At 39.3% G+C, this 18505-nt stretch overlaps 1 protein-coding gene and 1 non-coding gene across 3 annotated transcripts in view; one reads left to right on the top strand and one right to left on the bottom strand.

The window, feature by feature from the left end:
- Positions 1–3227: 3227 nt before the first annotated feature.
- Positions 3228–3334, bottom strand: LOC139000002 (U6 spliceosomal RNA). Its single transcript, XR_011469499.1, has one exon. It is a non-coding gene; the product is annotated as a U6 spliceosomal RNA (small nuclear RNA).
- A 4467-nt stretch (positions 3335–7801) lies between these two features.
- Positions 7802–18505, top strand: part of MYEF2 (myelin expression factor 2) — a 38322-nt gene continuing 27618 nt past the window's right edge. For both annotated transcript variants that reach the window (XM_070423431.1, XM_070423436.1), the window contains exons 1-5: positions 7802–8033; positions 12931–13139; positions 14361–14413; positions 15880–15887; positions 16001–16094. In XM_070423431.1, the coding sequence (XP_070279532.1) occupies positions 7867–8033; positions 12931–13139; positions 14361–14413; positions 15880–15887; positions 16001–16094 (531 nt within the window). In that variant the 5' untranslated portion in view covers positions 7802–7866. The remainder of the gene's footprint in view (positions 8034–12930; positions 13140–14360; positions 14414–15879; positions 15888–16000; positions 16095–18505) is intronic.

The following is an 18505-nucleotide window of genomic DNA, read 5'->3' on the forward strand; positions in this document are numbered from 1 at the left end:
TCTTAGTTAAGTTTATTCCTAGGTATCTTAATTTTTTTGGTGCGATGGTAAATGGGATTGTATTTTAGTCTTTCTTTCTGTAAGCTCTCTATTGGTGTATAGAAATGCCATATATTTCTTGGCTTTAATTTTGTATCCTGCTACATTGACAAATTCATTTATAAAGTCCAATAATTATATGATGGCATCTTTAGGGTTTTCTATGTACAGTATCATCTCATCTGTGAATAATGACAGTTTTATGTCTTCTTTTCCAATTTGGATAACTTTTATTTCTTCTTGCCTAATTGCTATGGCTAGCACTTCCAGAACTATCCCAAACAGGAGTGGTGAATGTGGGGATCCCTGTCTAGTTCTGTTCTTAGGTGAAATGGTTTTCATTTTTGCCCATTGAGTATGATGTTGGCTGTAGGTTTGTCATATAAGGTTTTTATTATGTTGAGGTATGATCTCTCTATTCCCATTTTGCTGAGGGTTTTTATCAAGAAAAGGTGTTGGATTTTGCCAAATGCTTTTTCTGCGGCAATTGATATGACTATGTGATTTTTATCTCTCAATTTGTTTATGTGATGTACCATGTTTATTGATTTGTGGATATTGTACCATCCTTGCATCCCTGGGATAAATATTACTTGGTCATGGTGTATGATCTTTCTGATGTACTGCTGGATCCAATTTGCTAGAATTTTGTTGAGGATTTTGGCATCTATGTTCATGAGGGATATTGGCCTGTAATTCTCTTCCATTGTGTTGTCTTTATCTGGTTTTGGTATTAAGGTAATGCTGGCTTCATAGAATGAGCTTAGAAGTGTTTCTTTCTCTGGAGTTGTTTGGAATAGTCTGAGGAAGTTAGGTTTTAGTTCTTCCTTGAATGTTTGCTAAAACTCCCCTGTGAAGGCATCTGGCCCTGGGCTTTTGTTTCCTGGAAGCTTTTTGATGACTGCTTCAATTTCCTCCATAGTTATTGGCCTATTTTAGATTCTTCCTGATTGAGTTTTGGAAGGTTGTATTTTCCTAGGAATATGCCCATTTCCTCTAAGTTGTCTAGTTTGTTGAATAGAGTTGTTCATATTACTTTTTAACAATTCTTTGTATTTTTGTGGGGTCTGTTGTTATTTTGCCTCTTTCATTTCTGATTTTGTTTATTTGGGTCCTCTCTATTTGCTTCTTGGTGAGCCTGGCTAGAGGTTCATCAATCTTGTTTTCCTTTTCAAATAACCAGCTGTTGGTTTCATTGATCTTTCATTTTTTTTTTTTTTGGTCTCTATGTAATTTATTTTTGCTCTGATCTTTATTATCACCTTCTTTCTGCTCACTTTGGCCTTTTCTTGTTGCTCTCCTAAAATCTAGCCATTACTCCTAGACTTTTGCTCCCCCAGCGATACAAGTTATTGTGGTAAACATCTAAGTGTTTGTACATTGAATCCTACATGAAATATGTGTATTGTTTGACTTGATCCAAAGCTTTATTTCTTTTCCTGCTGACTAAAGTAAGACATGAAAACCATGGAAATACACCTTATCAAGTTTGTTTAAATACATATTTATGTGTATATATTTGCATATTCAAACAGTTTGTGAATTGTAATGTAATGACATGAAATAATTTCAGCCTACTTCTCTACAATACACTGTGAAGAATATATAATATTTGCATACTATTGAAAAATCATTGCTTCTAACAAATTAGACTCATAAGTAGCCAGCAGGAATGGTGTGACCCTTGTTAAACAGAGCTGCAAAATGGTAGAATTTTTGGATTTGGTTCCATTTCATAAAAGTGAAGTAACAAATCCAGTGGCAATGCCTAAAGGCAAGGGGGGTTATTTTTCTCTCAAAACAAGAAGTTTGGATATAAATAATCCAGGGCTTATACAATGGTTCTGTATAAGGTCATCGATGTTCCAATCTCCTAAACTAATGATCTGTCATCTGTAGCTTGTAGCTTTTGTCGTCAGAACTATTGCCTCATGGTTTCAAGAGGGATATTCCACCCTGGAGCTTTGCAGAAAAGAAGGAATGCAAAGAATTTACTGGGAAAGACCCTTTTAGAATTTGTAGCATATTTGTTTTCACAACTTCTTAGATAGACTTGTGTCCTATGGCCCCCTATTTTAGCTAGGCACATTGCTACTCAAGAAAATTGGGGTTCTGCCAATTAGGGAAAAAGGGAGAATGTATATCAGATGGGAAACTTGTAGTGTTGTATGGCATAAAGCAAAGGAGCAAATAAAAACCAATATAAATGATATCTTCAGAAAAAAATCTTAAAAGTAGTGTTTGTGGATAAAAATTGAGACTCAAATAAATATATGGAAATTAAAGAAATCTTTAGTTTTCAAAAAAAGTTCCAATATTTCTTACAAAAATCAAAAGTAAATATTATTGGGCAATAACCCAGCATTGTAAAGTTGAAAAATGTATACTTATCTAGGAAATTCAAGCAAAAATCTTGGTATTTTTCTGAATTATTTGAATAATTGAGGTGAAAGTAGAATTTCTGCCTGGATTATTCAGATAATTGCCCTAATTTTAAATTTCACTTCACTGGTAGAGAGCTTTTTTTTCAGAATGTGTTTTTATAATGCTAAATGCTAAAAAATAAGATTCCTAAATTAAGCAGAGAAATGGAGGTGGAGACCAGAGAAATAGTAAATAGTTGATTGTCAGAATAAGACAATACTTTTCTTTCTAGGTACAGTAACTGTCATCCACTTTTGTAAAATCATAGAATGAACTTCTATGATGCAAAAGGAAAACTACATATGGATTTCAAATATAACGTATAGTATTTTTTAAAATATATTTTTATTGATTTCAGAGAGGAAGGGAGAGGGAGAGAGAGATAGAAACATCAATGATGAGAGAGAAGCACAGATCGGCTGCCTCCTACATACTCCATTGGGGATCCAGCCCAAAACCCATGCAGGTGCCCTTGACTGGAATCGAACCCTGGACCCTTCAATTCCCAGACTGATGCTTTATCCACTGAACCAAACTGACTAGGGCACCTGTAGTATTTTTTAATGTTATATATTCCATTTTAATTCTCTAAAGTTTGGAAACTCAATAGCTCCAAATTCAGCCATTTAATTTTATAAAGTCAAGCAAATTGATTTCAAAATCATACTATACTTTCTGTTTAACTTCATATGTTTGTTCTTTGCCTTTGAATTCTTTAAAAAAATTTTTATTTTTTAATTACAGTTGGCATATGTTATTTTTTGTCAAATATGGAATGCTTCACGAATTTGCGTGTCATCCTTGCTCAGGGGCCATGCTAATCTTCTCTTTATTATTTCAGTTTTAGTATACGTGCTGCCAAAGTGAGCATTGCATACATTATTAATTTCCAGTGTACAACACAGTGATTAGATAGTTATATAGCTTAGGAAGTGGTCACTCTGATAAGTCTAAGACCTATTTGACACCATATATATATATATATATATATATATATATATATATATATATATAGCCAGCGACAGGAACGCTGTAATGACCAGAACGACCGGTCGCTATGGCCCTATGGCCCTATCAGGAGTTAGGGTTGGCCTGCCAACACCCCCACAGCCCCTCCCTCTGGCTGGCCCCACCCCTGATTGTCCCTATCCCAATAGGGGGCGGGACTGTTGGCCAACCTCCTGCAGCCCCTCCCCCCAGCCGGCCCACCTCTAATGGGCCCCCACTACCCATTATTGGCCCACAGCCCCTCCCCCCAGTCAGCTCCACCCCCAATCGACCCCCCACTTGAATCAGGGGCAGGGCTAGCCGACCAACCACCCATGGCCCCTCCCCTAGGCCACTGGTCCCCAATTGGCCCCACACCTCATTCAGGGGTGGGGCCAGCTGGCCCACTGTCTACAGCCTCTCCCCATGGCCAGCCCCACCCTCAATCAGCCCCCACCACCCCATCTGCCTGCAGCTCCTCCCCCATCCTGCTCCGCCCCTGATTGGCCCCCCTACACCAATCAGGCCCTCCCCATGGTCCGCCCTGCCCTCAATCGACCCCTCACCCCAATTGGCCTCAGCCCCTTCCCCCAGCCAGCCTCACCCTGATTGGGCTCCGATCAGGGCGGGCCGGCTGGCCAACCTTCTGCCATCTCCTCCTCTGGACAGGCCTGGCCCCGATCCGCCCCAATTGGGGCCTGGCCAGCCCGACTCCACCCGTGCACAAATTGCTGCACTGGACCTCTAGTGGTTATTATAGTATTATTGACTATATTCCCTATGCACTACTTTACATCCCTGTGATTATTTTTATAACTGGCAATTTGTACTTCTTAATGATTTCACCTTTTTCACCTATCTCCTAATCCCCCTTCTATATGTCAACCATCAATTTGTTCCTGTTTGCTTATTTTGTTTTTTAGTGACATCATATGGTATTTGTCTGTCTTTGTCTGACATATCATTTAGCATAATACCCTAGGTCCATCCATGTTGATGGAAATGGCAAGATTTCATTCTTTTTTATAGTTAAGTGATATTCCATTGTATATATGTACCTCAAAGGCAAAGATAAAAGGATGATTACATTCTAGTTGCCACTAGAGTCTCTTCTTTGGAAGTAGAAGTCTGATTAGTGAGCCCAAATCAAAAGTTATTTGCCAACCTTACCTATAGCTGGGTGTGTCATGTGACTATGTTCTGACTTGAATGGAAGTATTTGAGAATTCTGGATGCGATCCTTCTTTCCTGGACTCCAATGCCCACAAGATGCCTAGATCTATAGCAGTCACCTTGGACCAGAGGGCGACCTTCAGAAGGGAGGCCTCATACTTGGGTGGTGTAAGGTTAAGACAGAAAGAACCTTAGTCCATGATGATGGTGGAGCTACCATATCTGCTCTGAGATGCTTCCCTCTGCACTTACTTTTCTCAAGAGAGTAATAACTTCTATCTTGTTTCAGACACTATTATTTAATTTCCAGTCTCTGTTACTAGTAGGTGAACACAATTCCTAAATGATGCGCATGTTAAACATTAATTGAAACTATTTTGGGATTTTAGGGTTAAATTCCCAGATAAACATAATGACCTCTCTCTCTCTCTCTTCCTCTCTCTCTCTCTCTCTCTCTCTCTCTTCCTCTCTCTCTCTCTTTTTCTCTCTCTCTCTTTCTCTCCCTGTTATACACACACACACACACACACACAATGTGCACACACACATTTCAATTTGTAAGAAAAAAGCTAAGTGGTTATGTGAAGTTGTATTAACACATTTTATGCAATTACAAAGGGTTACATTTGTAACAGGAACTGTAAGAAGACAAAAACTAAAGCATTACTAAATTATTTTACAGCATGTATAATTGGACTTTAAAAAGTAGAGGGAGAAAGAAGAAAATACAGAAACAGAATGTAGAGCAATAGAATGTGAATAACTATTTTTTATTTTTTTGTCGATTTAGCTAAGTACAATATTAATAGCAAAAGAGGGAGAAAAGATCAATCTATAGAGCAGTCAGATGGAGGGGTAAGGATTAATCATTTTCTCTTCAGAAGCTGCCCCCAATTATCTTCATCTTTTAAGATCCAGCTCTTCTATGCAGCTCCCAGGGATGCCCATGTAGGAATTAACCTCTGCTCTGTGTGCATTTATAGAAACAGGACTAAGGTACAATGAGTAAGGCATTTGTTTTAGGCACAAAATTTAAAAGGGGGTCAAAAGCTCAATAATCATGATACATATTTTAATGGAATATTTAATTATAACACTACAGCATGCAGGCTGGTCTCCTGTTTTTGTAAATAATTTTTTAAAACCTTTATTGTTGGAAGTATCACATAGGTTCCCCCCCATTAACCTCTTCCAGCCCGAAATACATTTTTAATTATACTTTGCTTTTATCTTTATTATAGAACTCAAATAGTGCTTTTTATAAACATCCTCTCTCAACAGGCCCACACTTCTTTTTATATTCCTCATGCACCTACTACTCTGTTTCAAGCATAAAGGCCTCTTAAAAATATTAAATTAGATCTATTGGATGATCTTGCAAAAATATACTAGGGACTGCAGGATTAAGTTTTCATCATTAAATTCAACTATAGCAAAATAATAACTAGAGTAATGAATGTTTTGAAATGCTTATAATTCAGTTCTTGGGAATATCACCTGACTTCTCTATGACTAAAACCCTGCTCAGCCTGGAGAGATAGGGAATTGTAACACTACTTTGCATTCACATAGCGCTTTGTGTTTTCTTATAATACTTAATCCTGAAAGGTTAAGTATTCCTATTCCTATTTATTGCGGAAAAATTGAAAAGGTAAGTGACTTGTCCAAGGAGTTTCAGGAAGAAAGTGGCAGAGCTCGCATTCTAACCCAGGTTTTCTGGGTCAAAATCCAATTCCCATCCTGGCTGGTGTTGCTCAGTTGGTCCCTTGCACCGAAAGGTTGCCAGTTTGATTCCCAGTCAGGGTACATGCCCAGGTTTGGGGTTCATCCCTGGTTAGGGTGCATCCCCCCCCCCCGTCTCCCTTCCTCTCTCTCTAAAATCAATAATATATATATCAAATCCCATTCCTTTCTTCAAACACTGTCATAGGATTGACTGAAGAGAAACAATTTAATAGAGTAACTATAATAGAGTGTATTGTGTTTAAGAATCTCAGTAACACCTTCAGCAGCAGTATTTTAGCAAGTGTACTTAATGATTAAAATTGTTCTGATTTTTGTGTGTTTGATGACATAGATGAACTCTTCTAGCATAACATCAAATGTTGTGATTAAGCACAGATACCTGCATATTGAAATGTCAAAGAACAGGGGGAAATTATGTAATACTTGAGTATATTTCTAACTACAACTTTACTACTAATGTGTGCAGTATTTTGCAAAGTATGTAAATCATGTTTGCTTCTTCATGAAAAGAAACGTTTGAGAAATTCTTTGAACTTTTCAGCTGAAAAAGGTTATTTCAATGTGAAATTAAAGTACTTAATAGTTAGGAGTTAATCTTAATGGATTTTTTTTTATATACTTAGGGGGAAAATCCATGCGGTATTTAAAAACTCCATAGGGTAATTAAATTAAGAGTCTATAACTGCTTCAAATATAATTTCCATCAGCATATAATAAAGACATAACTAAAAAACAAAATATCGATTATTAGCCAATCTAGTGGTTTTCTTATAAAAATTATTGGTTCTCCTCATTGATTGTTTCCTAGAGAAATGAAAAACTTGTCTTCTTTTTATAAGCTGATAGCTGAGTTCCAAGGAAAGCCTTTGTCAAGAGCAACCAGAACTCACAAGAAATTCAAAGCCATTCATTTTGGTGAATTGCAACCAGTCATCAATTACTACGTATTGAACCACAGGGTGCCTCGGCATTCAAGTGCCAAGCGACTTATTTGCATTATTCAAAGGATTTCCCAGGGAAGCCTGGAGATTTGCAGACGCCTTTAAAGATGCAAAGTGGTGTGTGCTTCTCTCATTTAAACCGCTCCTACCTGAAATGAACAGTCGGAATGGAACCGAGCTCTAGAGGTTTCTATCACCCTGAGCCGCCCCGTCTGCAAAGACCCCCCTTGGGTGCCCAGCGGGCGAGCGACGGGCTGGCGAGGGGGGCAGAGCCTGACCCCACCTGGGGCTCCGGACCGGCCCCGCCCTCCCCGCCCGGAGCAGGGCCGGCGGCAGCGAGGGCGGGCCCACCGGCCACCGCATCTGCCCTTCCCCCACCGCACTCCCACCCCCCACCCCCACACCACCTCCCCGCTGCCGGCCCCGACTGGTTCTCGCGAGATCCGGGCCACTAGGCGCTCGGGACCTTTTCAAATCGGGATCCGTTACCGCGCCCCCGGCCGCCGCCATTGTCACGCTCGGAGCCTCGCAGCGCCGGCGGAGCAGCGGCGGCGGGATGGCGGACGCGGACAAGGCCGAGGTGCCCGGCGCCGCCGGCCACGACAGCCCGCAGCAGCAGCCCGCGGAGCCGCCCGCGGAGCCGCGGCGAGAACCGCACCCGCCGGAGCCGGAGCGGCAGCCTCCGCTCAGCAGCAGCAGCGGCAGCGCCAACGGCGTTAAAATGTATTGTCTTTTCCTCGGGGGACGGGACGGGGCGAGGTGGGGGCGCAGGTCGGCCGGGGGCCGTGGGCCGGGGCCGGCCGGGCCGGGTCTCGCGGGGAGCGGCCCCGGAGGAGCAGGTGCAGCCGGGCCGCTCCCAGGCCCGGCCGCCCGGCCGCCCGCCTGGGCCCGGCGCGCGGGGTGCGGGGCCGGGGGCCCTGCCCACTCCCGGCCGAGGTCACGGCTCACCCTGGGCCCGGACTCCGGCCCTCGGAGCGGAGCGCGGCGGCCGCCGCGGTCCCCGGGCAGCGCCGGCTTTTAAAGGCCCGCAGTTGGTGTTCATCACTAGGGAGTATCTAGGGATGACATCATCGACATGTCCTCCCGGCCCGGGCCTCGTGCTGAGCTCCGCGCATTCGGTTGCTCTGTTGTTTTTCAAAGTAAAGACGAATTTCTGAACGGATAGATAGCCAGGGGAAGTTGAATAATGCGCTGCGAGACCGAATCCTTTGTGTTACCCTAGAACTGGAAGAGGGACTTTAAAAGGGGGGAGAAAAATGTGCCTTGCTCGCCCTTCCCGCTCCTCAAATGTGTGTCAACCCCTGCAGGCTATTTTTTTTTTTTTTTTAAACAGTGTGTGATGGCAGGTTCTTAATTTGGTAAAATGGCATAGCAATATTTTCTTAATTGGAGGAAATGCACTACTTTTAAGATTACACCTGTCACTAGAGCCTCTAAAGGATGGAGTTGACGCGAATGCATCATAAATTTCTAGTGACTATAAGGAAATGTTATTACCCCCCGCTCCCCTTTGTTCTTGTTATAAGAGGGTATGTGAAGTCAGGCATTTATTTGTGTATGCCCAACTCTTTAAACCTGAAGTTGAAACTATGATGTTTTTTAGTGAAAACGTTATTTTCCTTCTTCAGCGTAGAAAGCAGTGACCATATGCTCATACTACAATAGACCAGGGACATGCCCTTTCTTCTGTTTTGTGTATGACTGTTTGAAACTGTAGTCAATCGGGACCAGTCTGTTTGTTTAAGGGGTGACTGCACATAAGGTTGGTTAGGGCACTCTTGCTCTCAATTTGGCTTGAATAGGATGGGCAGTGTCTTAGCCAGAATAAGAGGTGAAGGTATGAGCGAAGGAATGTGGGTCCACCTCAGTAACTGAGGAACCAAAAGTGACTGAAGCTCTTCCTTGCATGCCTGCCAAAACGTGGGCTTTCAGGGATTTGGCATCATAAATATGAATGCAAACCAGCGAAATGATACATTTAAAATGTGCTTTCTAAAAACATCTGAACATGGGTCTGCCACCCTTTTCTCTTGAACAAAAAGGATAGCCTTGGGTTACAGAGAGAAGCCCTACTTTACTTGGATGTGAAAAGTTCTATATGTCATGGAACAAGATTCCAGTGTGTGTGGAGCCCTGCAATGTGTATGTTTCCACAACAGGTAAAGCTGGTATCTAAACTTCCATCAGATCCAAAAGTCTCTAATCCCTTTTAAATGCGGTTTAGTTACCCAGGAGAGGAGAGAGGTGGAAAAAGGATCTCTTTAACTTCTAACTGGAAAAAGAAAATGCAAGGTGAAGAAATGTAGTAAATCCAAATGCAGATCCTTTTCATATTGCTTATTATTCATCCCTCTGTTATCTTCTTTTCCAAGAAGTTGAGTGAAGAGGTCAGTTTACTTACTGGGGTTTCTTGTACTGTCTACTCTAGTCCATAAAAATATGTAATGGTCCAGCATGGGTGACCTACTCACACTGAGTAACTAGCAATCTAACAACCATTTTTTTGGACCTTATGAACCAACAGGAGTAGTTAACACTCAATGCATAAACTTCAATTGGTTTCCATATATTTTTTAATGGTAAGAATTCATAGAGATGATAAAATTACCAAATATTATCTTAAAATATATATTGCTTAGAATTGAACACAGTGCCTCTTGTTATCAAGATTGAAATGACTTTTGCTGAGGTTAATCCATAGTCACAGGATGGGGACCACTATGTCTTCCTCATCTTTTATCCCCAAGGTATTATGATTAAAAAGACCCAATAAATATTTATTTAAGAAATGTAGAAGTGAACTTTATGATCATAAAACTCATACAGAGGATTTAGTGAGCATGTTCACAACTTTGGACAAGAATTTAAAGATGTTTTCCTAGGTGTAGTTGTCTTTTTCTTTGTGCCAAATAGTATCCTAGCTCTCTTTTTCTTAAGTGAATATCAGGAGGAAAAATAGTGTTGTTGTAACTCCTCATTATTCAAGGTCGATTAAGTATGTGGATATTGAGAGTTATATTAGGGTATTAGTATAAAATATTAAGCATTGGAGAAGGGTGAAATAGTTGAAGTAGAATACAGTAGGTCCTCAGGTTTATGGCTCAAAGTAATGTGATTTTCGCTGTAGGTCGGACCCACCTACATAAGCACCTACGTCACTCACATGGAGCACATACACAGCAGTAATGAAGTGAAACAGTAAAAAAAATTTAAAAGAAAGATAACAATTCCTGACCTTTACTTGTGGTAAATAAATAATAAAAAACAAAGCACATATGTACATATGTCGAAATGAGGAACTTTTTTTTTTTTTTTTTTTTTATAAATGGGAGATGGCGACGTAACCACAAAATGACGTACATCGAGTCTGACGTAACCTGAGGACTGTCTGTATTATTTTTAAAAATCATATTACGAGTAAAGAATGGAACTGGGCTTAATTTTGGATCTCATGCTATAGCTTTATGTTTTTAAAATCATATTAAAACTATGTTTTCTTGTTTGATGTTCATTATTGATTTTTTCAGAAATTTATGTCATTGAGTAGGCATAATTCAATCATAAGAGTAGATAACATTCTTGTGACTTAAAATAGTCATAGTCTGTACAACAATATGGTGATTACTAGAGCGAGAAGGGTTGGAGGGAGGAAGAAGAGGGTAAAGGAGGGATAAATGGTGATGGAAAGAGACTTACTTTCGATGGTGAATACATGATACAATATACAGATGATGTATTATAGAATTGTACACTTGAAACCTGTATAACTTAATTAACCAATATCACCCCAATAAATTCAATGAAAATTATAAAGAAAAAGAATAGTCACAGTCAGTATTTCAAGTACATTAAGAGGAAAGTTTGTCTAAATGAATAGTTTGGGAATTATTACATGAACTTCTGGATATAGTGCCAGTATTTTCATATTACATAGCATTGTTTTCCTAAGAGATTGTACATATATTTTTACTATGTCTTCCATAATGTATTTAGGACAAAGAAAGAGTTCAGAAATTGAGTAATTGTAGCTTAATTTCTTCATCAGACCATGCCTTTGGCTCTAAACTAATCTGCCTTCCATAGGTAGTCTTAATTATTCATGTAGATGAGCCGTTGCCATTTTTGGTATTTGCTAGAGTTGGACAGGTGAGATGATCCCTTCCAAGCTCTGCCATTTTTGATGAGGGAAGATGTTTGACAGTGAAGGTGTCCCTTTCAAGGTCTGAAAAAGTGGTAAAGCAAGTGTGGTCCTAATATCCACCATTTGACTGTAAGCTCATTTAAGAATTAACATTTGTTGAGCACATGTTATGTGCAGTCACCAATGCTAGATGCTACTGCTAACAGATAGTTTTTGTTTTTGTAGAGTTTTATAAATCACGTTTGGCTGTGTTTTTTCTTGCTCAGAAAAGTGGTGTGTGAAAGTTCTATATGTCATGGAACAAGATCCTAGTGTGTGTGGAGCACTGCAATGTATATGTTTTCACAATTGCTTGGCTTAGAAGATAATTTAGACCCTGGATTATGAAGCCTGATTGGTTATTGGATTATCCAGAAAGTTTAAAAAAATTTAGATTCCTGAGTGCCATTCCCAGAGATTTTTATGAAAAATTGCTTTAAAGTCAAAGTTTTAGTTAATTTTAAATTCACTAGTGTAATTAGTGATTTCAAATAAATCTGTTATATCTGTAAAAAAAAAGATTCCTTTTGAAAAGTAAACTGCATTTTAAAAATATATATTTAAATTTTTATCTATAGGGTTTACTTTAAGTGTACACTTATATCCAGAAAAAGGTTGATGGATAGCATCACATAGTTGACTTGTGATTATAGTTTTATAAATTAAATAACTTTTCAGTTCGGGCCTCATTAAAAGGTAGTTTTATAAAATTCTGGATGGTGTTATATTTAAGTACTGCTCCCTTCCTCCACTCCATCCCTCTATTATAGATAATACTAATAAAAATGACATGATTCTATAATGTGTCCAATCCTGGTTTATAGGTTAAAACTGAAAATGTTGAGCATGAAAATATTAGGATAAGTTACCAGTTTTCTATGTTGATCAAAACTGAAAATAGAAAAAATTTTGAGTCATATGGGAGTATATACATGTACAGATATGTAGATATGCCTATGTTTTTTTAACTATATTTTTCATCAGTGGAGAAGAAAAGTTCTGGGAAGAAACTGTTAACCTTTGAGAGATGAAAATTTTCAAGGTATCATTTTGTAGAATAATTTTTTAGAGTTCTGAATAAGGCCCAGAAAGTTAATTCTCCATTAAAGGTGGCAGTTTTACATACTGTAGGAATAAAATCAAGCATTTCCCCCTCTAAAGTTCCAATAACATTTTATTATGCATTATGATGAGAAAAACTGGGTGATTTTTTTGGATGCTGCAGCTATATAATATAGAAAAAAAGGATTGTGAAATGAGAATTTTGGTAATATGCCCAAATCCTTGCTTTGAGAGATGGCATTGGGTAATTTCAAAGCCAGCAGTCTGATTCTCCAGCTGCTTTGCTGATATCTAACTTAGTGGATAGTATTGTGAAGTGAAGTGATAAATATTGAATATTTATATAGACTTCCATTTTGTTTTATTTTTAATTCATAGGGAGAATGATGAATCAGTGAAAGAAGAGAAATCTGAATTAAAGGAAAAATCTACAGGAAATAAGAAGGCCCATAGATTTCATCCTTATTCAAAAGACAAGAATTCAGGCACTGGAGAGAAGAAGGGTCCAAATCGTAACAGAGTTTTCATTAGCAACATCCCATATGACATGAAATGGCAAGCTATTAAAGATCTCATGAGAGAAAAAGGTAAACATCTATGATAAACCCACTGTTGAATAATCACATTGAAGGGGGAGGGAACTAAGCAAACTTTTTTTTATACCTCTGAGCCACACAGACTCAAATAATTGATTTTTGTTTATTTCTTGACACATGAATTAATCATTTCCTCTTCTTTCACTTGACACAATTTCATTACAAGATAGCATGGATAAATAAAGTTTTTTTCTTTTTGTTATTTTAGCAGGATAGTAGAGAGCCAGCATATGCATGCCACCAAGAATTTTGTTAAAGTGATTGCTTTGTTTAGTTGAAGTTTTTATAGATTTTTAAAGGGCTATTGCATTAGTTAAGCAATACATTTAGCTGTTAAAGTATGAATAATAAGGTCTGATAATTTTTTCCCAAAAGCTGCTTTGTTATTATCTTGGTGGAGTCTGGAATCTGGCTGTGGAATTCACTTTGTTTGCATTGTCATGAATGCGATGATGCTGTCTCTGCAGTTCAACTTAAAAATTGCGTTACTGCTGTTGCAGTTTTGTTTTCAGAATAACCTGAAAAACTACATTTTATATACATGGTTGGTTTTGGGGGAAAATAATTTTAATACTTGATCTTGTAAAAGTTAGTTTTGTTATCTCTTGAAAAATCGAGTTTCAACAGTCCTGCAAACTATGTACTTGGCTTTGAGGCTGATCTCTAATAAATTTAAAAAAAATTGCATTGGTGTATCTGTTGTAAGGTGACAACTATTTGATTGGTTTTATTCATTGACTTTATTTAGAAAGTGTGTGGCTTGCTGTGAAGCATGACTTGTAAATTTAGTTTGATGGCAAACATGATTGAAGACATTCAGGTAGGAAGTCACCTTAAAACAGCTGTTGTGTGTAGGCGACTAAAGTTATTTGAAAAGTGCTAATGTTGATGTTCTAATATGATAGGCTAAGGGACCATTTGTATGTATATGTGCATTTGTTCACCAACTATATCATGCTGGCCAAAATATGATCTGTAGTATGAATTAGGTTAATATGGTGGTTAGCTTTTTTAGAGAATGTGGATGATGTACATTTCTGAAAATTAGTAAAATTTACAGAGCCATTGACAGGAGGTATGTTGGTCTGGTTTTGATTGTTGGTGAATAATAGGTGCTTTTCTGTAGAGTTGTGCACAGGTGTGCAGTAAAGCAAGATACTGGTGTTTAAATGTATTGTTTCTTGGTATCTTCCTTTTGTATGTCTTATGTAGTTGGTGAGGTTACATACGTGGAGCTCTTTAAGGATGCGGAAGGAAAATCAAGGGTAAGTGCTGTGGGCAGTAATCTGCTTGAGGTTTAAAAGTTCCTCAGCAGTTTACTTTTTGTATAATACTTGTACCAGTTTTTTGGAAACTTAAGTTTCATTTTGTTTTACTTTATTATGCAAGATTTGAGGCTTTATATTAGTAAGTCTGACACTTATACAAATCAAGTAGCTTCCTGGAAGGGATGGGTTTTGTAAATGCTCATAAAGGGCATTCACTTTTTTAATGCTCTAGGTAATGCTTCTTCTTAGACAATAGATTTTAATATAGGATTTTTTTTGTTGTGTTTTGATGTCTTCAAGGATATTTTTAAAGTCACTGAATTGATAATATTCCCTAAAAGTCCTATGAGAGGCCTATAACTTAAAGGTGCTGATTTGGAATGTATGTTTGGAATTTATATTGAAAAAACCTAATTTGGTAGCCTACAGGATGACATAAGAGGCAGTGCTCTGACCAATTGGTGTGAATGACATTGATGATTAAATTGACATAGAAGGGACTGGGTGGTAGTCAATTTTGATTTTTAGCAGCAAGAAAAGAATATGCTGAAGAAAGACTGGAAAGCTCTTAACAGTATTTAATTTTATTAGCAAAAAACAGTTGGGTGCATGAAACATGAAAACCTTGTCATTACATCCAGTGTCACTTTGAACAGTAATAATGACAAGGAATTATTTTAAAAAATGATACTACAAATTTGTTTCTTTAACATAGGTGACTTTTTTTTGCATTCTTGAGACTGGATGCTGTTAAATTGTATGCAGCCAGTTTGAGGACTGAGTTAAAAGTGAGATTAATATTTCCTATTTTGATTTTTATAAAATTGAAAAATATACATTTAAAACTATTTGTATACAATATAGCTTTTATTTTTTTTTTTTATTTTTTTTTTTTAAATATATTTTATTGATTTTTCACAGAGAGGAAGGGAGAGAGATAGAGAGTCAGAAACATCGATGAGAGAGAAACATCGACCAGCCGCCTCCTGCACATCTCCCACTGGGGATGTGCCCGCAACCCAGGCACATGCCCTTGACCGGAATCGAACCCGGGACCTTTCAGTCGGCAGGCCGACGCTCCATCCACTGAGCCAAACCGGTTTCGGCAGCTTTTAAAAATATTTGTAACTATGTAAGGTCAGGTATATTGGAGTCTTCAATTATTTCTTTGAATTACTTTTGATTGAATTTGTGCAATTACATTATATTAGTTTAAAAGTAAAGAAGAGTCATCTAAAATGTGCTTCAAGCTTATTACACTAGATCCTACTATCTTAAATAGGTATATTTAAAATTATAGAAAAATTGTGGTCACTGCCTTTTATGTTCTGGAGGTATAAAAGAAAAAAATGACTATTAACTGATTGCTTTTAATGATTTACATGTTAGTCTCTACCATTAACTTCGTCTACTGATAAAACTTTTTCTCTTTTGCATATATTGACAAATCTACCTGGATATAGGGTTGTGGGTAAGAATTTTTTTTTTAAGTATCTTAAGTCAAATTTAAACTTCTGATTGTAAAAAAAAAAAAAATTAACCTTAGTACATAAAAATTTCCCTCCAATTTTTTTCTCAATTAAGTGTGGTTGAATTTAAAGATGAAGAATTTGTAAAGAAAGCACTAGAAACGATGAACAAATATGATCTTAGCGGAAGACCCCTGAATATTAAAGAGGTAAGAGTTCCTATATTTGGAATAATTTAAACATTTGAATATAATGTTTGGATTTTTATCTGAGTACTTTTTTTTTAGCATAGATGCTCATTATCTATTGGTGATAATTTTGCTTGTACATGATTTTCTATTTGACTTTAAGCAGTTATCCTATCTAATAAAAGAGTAATATGCAAATTAACCATCACTCAGTCACTCTGTCACAAAGATGGTGGCGGCCATGGAGCTGGAGTGATCAGGAGGCTTGAGTTGCCCCGGTGATGGAGGAAGCGAAGCTCTCTACCCGCCCTGCCAGCCCTGAGCTCCGCTCAAGGCTACAAAGTTTCAATTATAGAAGATAAATAAATCCCAGATACCTGCTTCCAGCCCGCGGGCGTGGCCAACCTGAAAACGGCCATCAGCCCCTCAACCAGGCTGGCCAGGCACCCCAGTAGGGACCCTCACCCTGAAGGGGCTGTGGCCAGCCTACAAACAGCCCTCAGCCCCTCACCCAGGCTGGCCACACTCACATGGGGTGAGGGTCCCCACTGGGGGGTTGACCAGCCTGCAAACAGCCATCAGCCCCTCACCCAGGCTGGCCAGGCACCCCAGTGGGGACCCCCACTCTGAAGGGGGTGTGGCCAGCCTGCAAAAAGCCATCAGCCCCTCACCCAGGCTGGCCAGACACCCCAGTGAGGACCCCCACCCTGAAGGGGGTGTGACCAGCCTTCAAACGGCCTCAGCCCCTCACCCAGGCTGGCCAGGCACCGCAGTAGGGACCCCGACCCTGAAGCAGGTGTGGTCAGCCTGAAAATAGCCATTAGCCCCTCACCCAGGCTGGCCAGGCACCCCAGTGGGGACTCCCACCCTAAAGGGAGTTTCGCCAGCTTGAAAACAGCCCTCAGCCCCTTACCCAGGCTAGCCAGGCACCCCAGCAGGACTCCCACCCTGATCCGGCACCCCCCTCAGGGCAAACCAGCCGTCCCCACCCATGCACCGGCCTCTATCCTATATAAAAGGGTAATATGCAAATTGACCCTAACAGCAAAACTACTGGGAATGACTGGTCACTGTGACACACACCACCAGGGGGCAGATGCTCAATGCAGGAGCTGCCCCCTGGTGGTCAGTGCGCTCCCACAGGGGGAGCTCTGCTCAGCCACAAGCCAGGCTGACGGCTGCCAGCACAGCGGTGGTGGCGGGAGCCTCTCCCGCCTCCTCAGCAGCGCTAAGGAAGTCCAACTGCAGCTTAGGCCTGCTCCCCACTGGCAAGTGGACATCCCCTGAGGGCTCCCGGGCTGCCAGAGGGATGTCTGACTGCCAGCTTAGGCCCGTTCCCCCCCGGGGAGTGGGCCTAAGCCAGCAGGTGGACATCCAAGGGGTTCCAGACTGCGAGAGGGCATAGGCCGGGCTGAGGGACCCCCCCGAGTGCACAAATTTTTGTGCACTGGGCCTGTAGTCCTATATATTTGATTTGCTCCAAATTATTATAAGCAGAGGTACACGATTTAAATAAATTTAAGAGCCCAAACTGTGGCCAGTGTGGCTCGGTTCGGCATTGTCCTGTGTACGAGGAGGTAGCCGGTTTTATTCTCAGTCAAGGGCACATGCTCCAATTACGGGCTTCATCCTCGGTAAGGGGTGTGCAGGAGGCAGTCGATTGATGTTGCACTTTCACATTGATGTTTCTCTCTCTCCTTCTTCTCTCTAAAAAATAAATAAACTATTCTTTAAAAAAATTTATAGATGACATACTTTAGGTGCTGATTTTATTTGATGTAAACATTTTCAATTTTTAGATTGTGTTTAACTTGAGAAATATAGTAGATTTTCTTGTAGTTGGTAATCAAAGTTTGCTTAATAAGGCAAACACCTTATGGATTTGAATAAAATTGATACTCACTTTTAACAAAATTAACATGAAATTATACCAGATTAAAATTTTTTTAAAGTTATGTCTGTTAGTGAAATTTATAACTGGAATGTGGAACCCCCTAAAATGGAGATGTTCCCTTTGTGTGGAATTGTTGCAATATAAATACATCGATAAAAAAACGATCAGAAAATATATTAAAAAACTATTTATAGTTAGCTATAATTGACTTTAGAAATAATTAGCTTGAATAGCAGTCATTTTCTTGTCTTCCTTTAGTTCATATTGTTAATCATATCTGAATAATTTGATCACAAACCAGACCAGATATATATATCTTTGTTAAAGTCTGTATTAAAAAAGGATAGAGGATATAACTTCGAGATCCTGAAGAGTCTCCAGAAGCACGGATGTTAATCATTGGTAATAGAGCAGTACTATCAGTCACAATTTAACTTGGTAAAATAGTGATTTGAGTCCCAGCTCTATCACCTTTTAGCTGTGTGAGTAGGCATGTTACTTATTCTCTAAACCTTAGTAATTACAATAGTTCTACAGA

The sequence above is a fragment of the Myotis yumanensis genome, unplaced genomic scaffold, assembly GCF_028538775.1.
Source record: "Myotis yumanensis isolate MYYU_CA2020_CCGP unplaced genomic scaffold, mMyoYum1.0.hap1 SCAF_1, whole genome shotgun sequence".
NCBI classification, from domain to species: Eukaryota; Metazoa; Chordata; class Mammalia; order Chiroptera; family Vespertilionidae; genus Myotis; species Myotis yumanensis.